The 13,043-nt window shown below is 41.6% G+C and overlaps 1 protein-coding gene across 1 annotated transcript in view; it reads right to left on the bottom strand.

The window, feature by feature from the left end:
- LOC133456670 (uncharacterized) overlaps positions 1-13,043 on the bottom strand; it is a 67,085-nt gene that overhangs the window by 42,287 nt on the left and 11,755 nt on the right. The window contains exons 6-8 of the mRNA XM_061735196.1: positions 11,061-11,249; positions 7,815-8,433; positions 5,710-5,872 (exon numbers count right to left, since the gene is read on the bottom strand). Coding sequence (XP_061591180.1) covers positions 5,710-5,872; positions 7,815-8,433; positions 11,061-11,249 — 971 coding nt within the window. The remainder of the gene's footprint in view (positions 1-5,709; positions 5,873-7,814; positions 8,434-11,060; positions 11,250-13,043) is intronic.

A 13,043-nucleotide genomic window follows, 5' to 3' on the forward strand; every position in this document is an offset into this window, starting at 1 on the left:
AACTGTTCCTCTTACTCCGCTACATTAGGCTACGTTGAGCTGTTACTTTTCTTTTATCCCTTTTATCCACGTACGCGTCAATCTCATGACATCACTGGTGATTCTTTGGTAAAAATGTTTGTTTTTGCATGTTTTGTTACATTTACACAGACTCAAACACACACACAGAGTTTCTATGAGTTCATGTTTGTTCTAGTTCTGCCTGGTTAAAAAAGAAAAGTACAAAGGCTTGACATTTTGTAATACTTGTTCTTAATTTATTTTTTTATTCTGTTATTATTTTATTTATTTTATTATTTATTAAAGTACTTGAATTTACTTTAAGATTATTTTAATTTAAGCTATTTTTTATTCATTTTAATTTATTTTATTGATTTAATTTGCCTGAAGATGATTATTTTGTACTTTTGTCTGTTTGAATGGTTGTGTTAAAAAAATAAATAAGACGTTACTCAACAGTTACTCAGTACTTGAGTAGATTTTTCACCAAGTACTTTTTTACTTTTACTCAAGTAATTATTTGGATGACTACTTTTTACTTCTACTTGAGTCATATTATTCTGAAGTAACAGTACTTTTACTTGAGTAAAATTTTTGGCTACTCTACCCAGCTCTGAATATTACCACTCATAAGCCAGCCGGGCATTACTGCTCTCATGTTGGCTGTAACTTTCAGCTTTTGTTGAGTTTGGCGGCTCCTTTGGACAAAAGCGGTAGTGCTTTACCAGAAAGAACTACATTTCCCATGATGCACCAGCGTGTACTGCCGGAAAACTCCTGTCCCCGTCGCTGCATTTGTTTTGATAGTGAATGAAATAAGACGGGACGGACTTTCAAAACTACTTTTCTGTTTTCAGCGGTCGTTTGCAGGATGGATAGTGAAGAGGTAATGTATCTATTTTTGGCTAAACAATATAATATGATGATGTTGAAAATCACTAAGTTCAACTTGGTTTTATTAGTGAAGTCTCCCCCGCCCCCCTGTCCTGTTTCAGCCAGATTATGCGCCCCAAATTACAAACTCATACGCTAGTCCAACATACTTACTGACAAAAAAAAAAAATACTTTATAACCTGTGAATAACTGAATGCCCATTCCTTATATTTTGCAGATCAGCCCTGCACAATTTTACAGTTCTCAGGAAAAATACTAGAACCCAAGTTTCCCTGTATGTGAAAACATTCTCATTTTGATTCTTATTGAACATAGAACTCTACATTTACATTTGTATCATAACAATTCTGTCTCTCTTGTCGGACATCCCTCCTCGTCTTTCAGCTCACGCCAGCGAGTGAACGCCGGGACAATGTTTATTCTAGTCCGGGCATTTAGCTTGTTACTCTCCCACTTTCTTTTTTTCGCCTCCTCCGATAAAACTTTTATTTTCTTGGGTTTTTCCGCTGCTTCGGCCATGATACCAGCTTCTGCTGAGCTCTGCGCTCCACGCCCCGCCCAGCTTTGGTCTCCACTACGAATGGGGAAGGAGGGGGAAGTGACGTATGCCGTAAAGCAGTCAAAGCTGTAAAAATGTGTAGTTTTTTAGTGTGGCAGGGTTCCTACCATGCTCCTCAAAGTTACATAGTCCAGTGAAGGAGATACAGACCCCTCAGACCATGACAGAGGTTCATTAAACCTGGTGGAAGTTGATGTTCCATCACAATGATGATTATGAAATATTAGATTAAGGTGGAAAAGTTACATAGTGCTGCTTTAACATTTTGCAAGAACTAAATGGAGCTTCACATTGCTTCCACATTCACACACACACACACACACACAAACACACACACACACACAAGCTATAAGTGTGTGAGACTAATGCTCTTCGATAAACCTGCAATATACCACAATAATCCCACAACAGCCTGTGTACCGTCTTTAAACACGATAATCTCATATTCCTGTGAGTACAGTAGAGGTGAGCTGTATAAGCCTGTACTAATTATCACCTTAGCACTTGTTTGTGAATTATTAATCATAAACTTGTAAAATGATCTGATCGGGGCTGAGTCTCCATGTCTGTAGAGCTGTTTGTGCAGGCTCAGAGGTTTGCATGTGCACCGCCTACTGGTATAATGAGAAGCAGAGGAATAAATAGTGTAGAATAGAAAATATTATGGGCTGAATAAATGGAAAAAATCCAAGCAGGTTTGTGATGACGAACCAAAAAGGAGAAGTCTGCACAGAGAATGGCAGGAGATGCAGGAACAAAGAAGTAATGAGCCCTAATTAGCCCGTAATTCAGTTATTATTATCATAACTGAATTAAGTGGTGAAATTAATCCAGGAAAAAATTTAGTTTTTATACTGTAAACAAGAAGAAATTGCTCCTGACAAAATACAGCAAGATGATCATTACTGCTCTAATTAATTAATTTAGTTAATTAAAACCAAAACTGAAACATTTAATGTATTTACTTAGTTACTCCAGTTATAATTATGGCCCGAGCACTGACAGTGCCAAGGTTTTTCTCCTTTTTTTTTTTTTTTTTTTCTGACAAAATGAGGGCCTTTTTTCCCCCTAAACGTGCCCCAAAAGTCACCAAATTTTGCACCAAGCCAGGCCTGGCGATAACGGTGATATTTAATGGTTTGCATTAATGGGCGTGGCCTAATGGCTCAACAGCGCCCCCTAGAAAACTTTGTGCCTCAAGCCCCACAATACGGTTTGACTTACATGCACGAAAATCGGTACACACCTGTATCATGGCGCAACTTAAAGAAAAGTCTCTTGGCGCCATGGCCGAAACCCAACAGGAAGTCGGCCATTTTGAATTAATCGTGTAATTTTGGCAAAATCTATGCTATTTCTCCTCGGCCGCTTCTTCGCCCGAACCGTAACGTGCACCCAGGTGTGTTATACATCAAAATGTCCGTCTCCATCCTGCGACGATGCGCATTACTTTTCTCAGTCAAAAGCGTTACCGTGGCGACGCTAGACGCCAAAAAGCGTGCCCCCCCTTCATCTGATTGGTCCATATTTGATAGTTCCTACTTTCTGCAGTAACTTTTGAATGGTTTGATATAAAGAGTCGTGGGGGGTGTCATTGGACTCGGAGTCCTTCACCTTAATTGGCAATGAATTAGCCCCGCCCCTTCTTCTGATTGGTCCATATTTGATAGTTCCTACTTTCTGTCATAACTTTTGAATGGTTTGATATAAAGAGTCGTGGGTGGTTTCATCCGCTAAATGTCCAGGTCTGAAGAATCTACATCAAGTCATACAAGCTTCCACTGCAGCCTGAACGTGCACAAGAGTGGAGGAACGTTCATCGCTGCTTGCAGCTTTCATTTTTTTTATATTGTTTTATATCTATACTTCATTACATTTCAAAAGATCTGTAAAGGAGGCATTCCTCTAACCTTAGATGTCAGGTATTATGATCCAGTGATATAAATGTTGCAATTGGACCAAGAGACAGTTTAGATTAGCTCCACGATTGCATTGATGCCGTTCACACATGAATCTTTTACTACTAATGCATTATTTATAGTGGATTAGAGACTATTGCAGCTGTATCTGGGAAAGAGCCAGAGTACAGCCTGAACAGGACGCCAGTCCATCACAGGTTACAGTCATGCACACGCACATTCACAAGGAGGAATTATTCATGTTTTTTGATTGTGTGTCAATGATCATTATGGTGGACACAAATTCAACATAGAAATGGTCAAACTCAGATGTAAAGCAGGAACTTTCTTGCTGTGAAGGGATAGTGCCATCAACCACAACACTGCTGCTCAATGTTTCTACATGGTACAGTACAAAAATCATTTCACAGGTAATAATAATACCATTTTGCCATTAAAAAAAAGGCTATGTTAAACAAAATCATGGTGGATGGGAGTAGCTTAGAATATTGATAAATACTGAATCTTCAGGTGCAGCCCTGTCACATTTAAACTGTCTACTCAGATAATTATCATAGGTAAAACCAGAGAGGATGAAAATGTAGAAATCCTTTTATTTGTATATCACAATTTGTTGGATTTCTCTGCACAGCTGAAGGATGCCAGCGCTTGTCCCCTGATCTCACTAATGCAGCTCGGAGTTGTGCCATTCTGAAAGTGATATGAGGTCCGAAAAATCAAGATTTCTATCATGAAATCGACAATTCAGACATGTATCCATCATGCTTCATTTCAATGCATGTCAAAAGGGACTGCAGCTTGTCCTAAAGTACCTTTTTGTTTCAGAACTGAGATGTAATCTTCTAAAGTGACATTAATGTGACAAAAGACGGAATAATATAAAAACAGGCCAAGTCCCTCGTTTATCAAATGGCCTACTGTTCACAAGCTTTCAGCGAGAAGATGCATTGTCTCAAGTTGCCCTCAGGCATCGTCACTTAGCTCCTGCACTTGACAATCAAAAGTAAATAAGTCAGGAAGGAGCGCTGTCTCCATCTGCTGGGGGATTCAGCATGAGAACTGGAAATCCCTGCCGTTGACGCTCCAACTCCCCTCTCATGAACATATGAGCTCTAATTATGTTTCCATCCTGCACATTCACGCTGATTCCATTTAGCAGCCGGCAACCGCTGCACAGAGACCGTGCTACATGGAAGACCTGCGAGAGGAGATGTTCTCCCATGGGTGGGGGTCTTGAAATATACAAGCCTCAGTTAATCAAAAGTGAAAAGCCATTAGATGAAAAATAGAATATCTTCTCCACATTTGCTTTGCAGATCCCACGAGAAGTCATGGGACTGCAAATTGGTTACACAGCACCCCCTTGTGGTGCTCATAGAGAACATCCATCTGTGTGCATGGATGACACCCAGGGCATCTCAAAAAGTCCTTTTCTGATAAAGTCAAGTGCACATTTAAACAGAGTATGGTAGTAACGAGTTACATTTACTCTGTTACATTTACTTGAGTAAGTTTTGGGAAATGTTGTACTTTTAGGAGTAGTTTTGAATCACTATACTTTTTACTTTTACTTGAGTAGATTTGTGAAGGAGAAACTGTTCCTCTTACTCCGCTACATTAGGCTACGTTGAGCTGTTACTTTTCTTTTATCCCTTTTATCCACGTACATGTCAATCTCATGACATCACTGGGTGATTCTTTGGGAAAAATGTTTGTTTTTGCATGTTTTGTCACATTTACACAGACTCAAACACACACAGAGTTTCTATGAGTTCATGTTTGTTCTAGTTCTGCCTGGTTAAAAAAGAAAAGTACAAAGGCTGGAAATGTTGTGCTACTTGTGCTTAATTGATTTTTTTTATTCTGTTATTATTTTATTTATTTTATTATTTATTAAAGTACTTGAATTATTATTTTGTATTATATTATTATATATTATTAATTTAAGCTATTTTTTAATTCATTTTAATTTATTTTATTATTTTATTTATTTAATTTGCCAGAAGATGATTATTTTGTACTTTTGTCTGTTTGAATGGTTGTGTTACTCAGTACTTCCTTCTACTTGAGTCATATTATTCTGAAGTAACAGTACTTTTACTTGAGTACAATTTTTGGCAACTCTACCCAGCTCTGCATTTAAAGTAGAGCTAGTAGCTAGTAGCTAGTTGTTGAATATCAAATCACAAAGGCTTGTCATTACAATGTGGACATTCCACCTATGTTGGTGTTAGCTGATTCTACTCTCCTTTATAACATCAAAGTTATCTTTTGTTGCCAAACGTATGAGACTTCACCTAAAAACACATCCAAGTATCCAGGGTTGAGCTACTCACTGAAGTTGTGTGCAATCTTCTGGTTGAGCATGATCTGCTGCGTGTTTCCCAGGTCGGGCACGCTAAATGTCCCCAGACCTCTCACAGCAAATTCTTCATATAAACGTGATTTATCGATCTCAATCTTCCTGGGGCCGTCGTGCATCCAAAATGATTTTGCAATCTGCCAAGACACAATCGATTTAGCACTGGGACAACTTAATTTCATCAGGAAATCAATATTATCATTACTAAATCACACAACAAAACACGACAATGAGACAAATTGGGGAATAATGAAGTGAAACCTTTTCTTTTTTTGCGACAGATTAAATATATATGATTGATTCAGAGTTATGAAGTATTGTATCAACTTTATATTTAATTGTGAAACAGATCAATAGTTAACCCTTATACTGTCTCAAAATCACCTCCTTCTCCTGTTCCTTCTTTCCTCCTGCTCTCTCCTTCCTTCTTCCCTTCCTCTTTCCTTCCTTCCTTCCTTCCTTCCTTCCTTCCTTCCTTCCTTCCTTCCTTCCTTCCTTCCTTCCTTCCTTCCTTCCTTCCTTCCTTCCTTCCTTCCTTCCTTCCTTCCTTCTTTTTTCCCTTCCTTCCTTCTTTCCTCCTGCTCTCTCCTTCCTTCTTCCCTTTGTCTTTTCTTTCTTTCTTTCTTCCTTCCTTCCTTCCTTCCTTCCTTCCTTCCTTCCTTCCTTCCTTCTTTTTTCCCTTCCTTCCTTCTTTCCTCCTGCTCTCTCCTTCCTTCTTCCCTTCCTCTTTTCTTTCTTTCTTCCTTCCTTCCTTCCTTCCTTCCTTCCTTCCTTCCTTCCTTCCTTCCTTCCTCCGTTCTTTTTTCCCTTCTTTCCTTCTTTCCTCCTGCTCTCTCCTTCCTTCTTCCCTTCCTCTTTTCTTTCTTTCTTCCTTCCTTCCTTCCTTCCTTCCTTCCTTCCTTCCTTCCTTCTTTTTTCCCTTCCTTCCTTCTTTCCTCCTGCTCTCTCCTTCCTTCTTCCCTTCCTCTTTTCTTTCTTTCTTCCTTCCTTCCTTCCTTCCTTCCTTCCTTCCTTCCTTCCTTCCTTCCTCCTGCTCTCTCCTTCCTTCTTCCCTTCCTCTTTTTTTCTTTCTTTTTTCCTTCCTTCCTTCCTTTCTCCCTTCTTTTTTCCCTTCCTTCCTTCTTTCCTCCTGCTCTCTCCTTCCTTCTTCCCTTCCTCTTTTCTTTCTTCCTTCCTTCCTTCCTTCCATCCTTCTTTTCTTCCTTCCTTCCTTCCTTCCTTCCTTCCTTCTTTTCACCCTTCCTTCCATCCTTCTTTCCTTCCTTCCTTCCTTTCTTCCTTCTTTTCACCCTTCCTTCCATCCTTCTTTTCTTCCTTCCTTCCTTCCTTCCTTCCTTCCTTCCTTCCTTCCTTCCTTCCTTTCTTCCTTCTTTTCACCCTTCCTTCCATCCTTCTTTTCACCCTTCCTTCCATCCTTCTTTTCTTCCTTCCTTCCTTCCTTCCTTCCTTCCTTCCTTCCTTCCTTCCTTCCTTCCTTCCTTCCTTCCTTCCTTCTTTTCACCCTTCCTTCCATCCTTCTTTTCACCCTTCCTTCCATCCTTCTTTTCTTCCTTCCTTCCTTCCTTCCTTCCTTCCTTCCTTCCTTCCTTCCTTCCTTCCTTCCTTCCTTCCTTCCTTCCTTCTTTTCACCCTTCCTTCCATCCTTCTTTTCTTCCTTCCTTCCTTCCTTCCTTCCTTCTTTTCACCCTTCCTTCCATCCTTCTTTCCTTCCTTCCTTCCTTCCTTCCTTCCTTCCTTCCTTCCTTCCTTCCTTCCTTCCTTCCTTCCTTCCTTCCTTCCTTCCTTCCTTCTTTTCACCCTTCCTTCCATCCTTCTTTTCTTCCTTCCTTCCTTCCTTCCTTCCTTCCTTCCTTCCTTCCTTCCTTCCTTCCTTCCTTCCTTCCTTCCTTCTTTTCACCCTTCCTTCCATCCTTCTTTTCTTCCTTCCTTCTTTCCTTCCTTCCTTCCTTCCTTCCATCCTTCTTTTCACCCTTCCTTCCATCCTTCTTTTCTTCCTTCCTTCCTCCCTTCCTCCCTTCCTCCCTTCCTCCTCCCTTGACCTGCAGACAGCACCAGAGTTAAGGTAAGACTGAGCGTTACCTTCTCGGGGCTGATGAGGTCCCAGTGGAAAGCTTTGGTGCGGGGTTTCCCTACATCTGTCCTCTGGTTGAAGGGTAAAGGTGGGGGAGCCGGGGCCGGCGGTGGCGGCGGGGGAACTTTTACAACCGTGGAGCTCGGTTCATGAGACTCCCGGTCTGGGGAAGAGCCCGGAAAGCCAACATTGCTGGATGATGGTGAGGAAGGAGAGGATGGAGATGGGATGGGATTCAAAATATCAGGTCCAGTGACTGGGACAGCAGCGACACCGCGGCGAGGTTTAGGAACAGGCTTTGCAGGTTCTACTGAAGGATATGTTGGACTTGGGTCCCCCTGTGAAGTATGATCTTCACCACTGGAGGTGGGGTCTTCATTTACGTAGTCAGGTGGAGGATAGAAGAAACTTCCACCAACAAATCCCCAGCTTGACTCCAGGTTTGTATCGTTGTCCTCTTCGGCTATGCTGGGAGGTGGAAAGGCCTTTGTTTCTACAAACATCAGTTCACTCTGAGACCTCCTCTTCCAGTGTGAACACAGTTTGTTGATGGCCTGGACCCAGGCATCCCGCTCTTTCTGCACCGAGCCGTGGGCAGCGGTTTGATCCTGGACCGGCACCTTGAACCTGGAACACACCAGCAAAGACAAAAAGTTAGGTAATAAACACTCCAGCCCCTAAACTCAGGACATAATCACTCAGAGAGCTATATAGAGGGAATGTGCATGACGTCACAGATGCCACTTCACAGTGGGTTACGCCCACTGAGTGAATAAAGACTGAGTGGTAGAAAGACTGAGTGTCAGAAAGACTGAGTGACAGAAAGACTGAGTGTCAGAAAGACTGAGTGACAGCGTAAACTTTCAGTTTACAGTCACTTTCAGTCACTCATAGATTTAGCAAGAAATTGGAGTTTTCGTTTTACAGACTGCCGAAAAATAAGCTTAAAGCAGCACTACGTAACTTTTCCAGCTTAATCTAATATTTCATCATCATCATTGTGATGGAACATCAACTTCCAACAGGTTTAATGAACCTCTGTCATGGTCTGAGGGGTCTGTATCTCCTTCACTGGCACTATGTAACTTTGAGGAGCATGGTAGGAACCCTGCCACACTAAAAAACTACACATTTTTACGGCTTTGACTGCTTTACGGCATACGTCACTTCCCCCTCCTTCCCCATTCGTAGTGGAGACCAAAGCTGGGCGTGGCGTGGAGCAGAGCTCAGCAGAAGCTGGTGTCATGGCCCAAGCAGCGGAAAAACACAAGAAAATAAAAGTTTTATCGGAGGAGGCAAAAAAAAGAAAGCGGGAGAGTAACATGCTAAATGCCCGGACAAGAATAAACATTGTCCCGGCGTTCACTCGCTGGCGTGAGCTGAAAGACGAGGAGGGATGTCCGACAAGAGAGACAGAATTATGATACAAATGTAAATGTAGAGTTCTATTGGTGCGTCCGAAATGCCGTACTAAAAAGTATATACTAAAAAGTATACTTAAATTCGGCACACTTTTGAGTAAATATCAGTAGTGTGCATTAATTCGGACGTACTATTAAGAGCCACACGGCACTTCCTGCCATAGGGAGGGGGGGGGTTGTTACCATGGTAACCTGTCACAGCAGCAGTAGCAGCTCCGCTCCGCTATTTCCCGTTTATTCTGGCCCAAACAAGATGACATTATATAAAATTGTTATATACGAATATTATAATATTAATATTATATAATAATATTATTATACTTAATATTATACTTATGACATATACGTATCACTTTAGCAACCAAACACCGCTGCATTGCATTGTGTGAAGTTTCTGCTCAGCTAGTGTCAGAGACGTTCAATAAACGAGACAGCCCACTACGGTTGTGTTTCCTGTATCTGTGTCACGTGACTCCCCCGCCCCTTTAGGAGACCGGAAGTAGGTCCTGAGTCTATTGAGTCCTATGGGAAAAGTGAACGTGAGCACAGATTATTACCAATTCCTTCGCCCCATAGTAACCTAAGTAAATATGGGACCCATTTTTCAAAAGCCACAAACCTTCTGAACATTCTGACACCAAAATGGCAATTTTCAGACCGACAGATTAGGAGAAAATGAACTTTGTTTGAGACCTGTCTCTGTCTGAGCAACACACTCTCGCGAGATTTGGCTCTCATCGTTTTCCCATCGGATAAAATGATGTTTAAAACTAAAATAAAACTTGCTTCTTTGCTTAATAATACTGTTATTTTTATTATTTAAGTCTTTTTGGAAGAAAGTTGTACTGTATCTAGTGTTGTATGTTCCAAAACGATGTGGGGAGAGGGGCGGCCACGCCCATTTAGGAGACAGGAAGTGGATACCATTTCATACCATTGACAGTAACGGTAATGCGCTATCTTGTGTATAGAGGATCTTTGCTAGTGTCCATCAATCCACACTAAAAAAAATGTCCAGAATGAGTATGGATAGTACACACTATTGAGTACGTTCTAATGTTTCGGACACACTAAAAAATCTTACATACTCATTTTGCATACTCATTAAGGTGGAAGTATGCAATTTCGGATGCAGCTTACGTTCAATAAGAATCAAAATTAGCTTGTTTTCACATATGTCTTGGGTTCTAGTATTTTTCCTGAGAACTGTAAAATTGTGCAGGGCTGATCTGCAAAATATAAGGAATGGGCATTCAGTTATTCACAGGTTATAAAGTATTTTTTTATTTTGTCAGTAAGTATGTTGGACTACTAATTTATGACGAAGTCCCTCTAAAAAACGTGACAGGAAAAAGGTGCAGTAGTAATTTGGGGCACATTATCTCGCTGAAACAAACAACCGCTGAAAACAGAAAAGTAGTTTTGAAAGTCCGTCCCGTCTTATTTCATTCACTATCAAAACAAATGCAGCGACGGGGAGAGGAGTTTTCCGGCAGTACGCGCTGGTGCTCATGGGAAATGTAGTTCTTTCTGGTAAAGCACTACCGCTTTTGTCCAAAGGAGCCGCCAAACTCAACAAAAGCTGAAAGTTACATTGTGCTGCTTTAAGCCCATAATCGGCTGTTATTCTGTCTTCCACTAGTTGCAGCCATTTTTGCTGATGTTTTGCCACTCATATAGCTCTGACTAAAATATGTAGATACTTATCAAAGCTATGTCAGATTTAAAGTCCTTGCACAACTTGCTTAAATAAGACACACAGACAGTGAGATTGATAGAATTCAACAACAGTTTTCTGTCGTGGCAGATGAACAGATAGTAGTTTTCACTCACTGGTACTCATTTTTGTGGGTATTCAGAGTAAAAGTGTCTGTGCCCTTAGGTTTCTGCACAGAAGTGTCCCCATCTGACAGGTGAATTACTCTGGGCAAAGACTGTGACGATGCCACTTCAGTGTCCGCTGGGTTTCGCTGCTTGAATGGAACCAGCGTTAGCTGGCCTGGGTGGAGCTGAACCGTGTATCTGAAACAAAATAGAGGAGTTATGTGCAGCGGAAGCCTCAACAAAGACTTAGCGCCAATCCCAATACACCCCCTACTTTCTACCACTAGCCCTCACCCACTACCACTTCATCCTAAAATAGGTAGGTCCCTTGTAATGTTCCCTAGGGATTGGGACACCACTTGCTACGTCACTGCGTGGTTTACGTTCGGGTACGTAAGCGACTGCGTAGTTACGTTTGCACAAACGTCACACCATATCAGGAAGCCCAGAGATAAAAGCTGTTTTAATTTCAGCTGTAGCGCTGTGAATATGCCACTTTATTAAGTTTTAATATTTTTTCAGGCGTAAAAGTAACCGTTAAGATCCCCAACCTGGGCTCAGTTTATCCAAATAAAAGGAGCATGAAGCAGGATTGAGGCAGGATTTATGAAAAAAATGCGTATATGTTTTAAGTTTTCTAGTAATAATGTCAGATGAAGCGTTCCAAACCCAAAAGAATGAGCCCTCTAGTGTATCTCTCCTTTGCCTTGAACAGGCTGTGTGCTGCAAAATGTGCTGCAATTGTGACCGGAATTTCCCGCGCTGGGCGGCGGATGTGACGTCACATGACGCTGAATGCGCGTTCTCCCCGTTCTCCCGTGCCGGCTTTGCTGTTGGCTGCAGTACCCCCAACGGCCGTCGTGGTGAAGGGTGGCGCTAGAGAGTCCCATTTCTTAAAAGGAGCCTCATGCTCCTTTAAGAAATCTGACCCGATGTTTTCGGGGATGAGAACAGGCGCAAACCGCAGTATTTAAATGAGGTGTTGCGTGTCTTACGGTTTGCGAGTCTGGATGGAAAGCAGGATAGTTGCAAGCGCAAAATGAAATTTGAGCCACCGGCTCGGAGCAGCAGCAGCTCACGGCCGGGTCAACCTGCGCCATCGTCCCGGGGAGAAACCTGCAGCTCTGTGGAGAATTACCGCTGGCTGAAATAAATCATTTAGGAAAATAAATGTTGGTTTAATAGATGAAATCTAACAGTTGTAGCTACGCCTGTTAAGAAATTTGCTCCGAAAATTTCGGGATGAGAACTCGGGAGCTGATTTATGGTTCCGCGTTAAATCGACGCAGATCCTACGGCATAGGGTACGGCGTACGGCGCGCGTCGCCGCGTAACCCACGCCGTAGGCTCTGCGTTGGTGTAACGTGGGACCATAAATCAGCCTTTATTCTGGCGAGGTTTGAAAAAGACTTCGCAACAACGGGCAAGCGAGTGATTATGTACATTCACTGAGTGAATATAATGAAAGTAAAATATATATTTCTCGCTAGAAACGTAATCAAAACGCATTTTTATGCAGAAACTAACTCAAAATATTGATTTTATTCACTAAAAAATAAGAAATGTCCGCCATGTTGTTTTTTTTTTTATTCAGTCCACAAATGACGACGTAAAGCATTCTGGGAAATTTTTCTAGCCCTAGTTCACCTAGGGTGCATCTGAAAACCCTCGCTCTGTAGGGCTAGATTGATGCCCCCTAGCCCTCGTTTAAGCCACTCCCCCTAGATGCAAAGAGGAATTGGGACACCACTACCGTCACGGACTGGGCCTTACACTGTATCATCATTCTAAACTATTTAGCAACAATGTTTGCAGTAAGTGCTCCATAAAGTATTTGCATGAAGTGTTGATATTTTATCATTTTGCAAACAGTTTTGAGGCCATTGTTGTTCTGCAATATACCCGCCAAAAAGCAAAGTTAAGTCAATAAACCTGTCCTTTCAGTGCTAAATAAACATTATTCCAAAAGACGCACAGTAAGACAAAATGTTG

Source organism: Cololabis saira, chromosome 12 (genome assembly GCF_033807715.1).
Source record: "Cololabis saira isolate AMF1-May2022 chromosome 12, fColSai1.1, whole genome shotgun sequence".
In the NCBI taxonomy this organism is placed as follows: domain Eukaryota; kingdom Metazoa; phylum Chordata; class Actinopteri; order Beloniformes; family Belonidae; genus Cololabis; species Cololabis saira.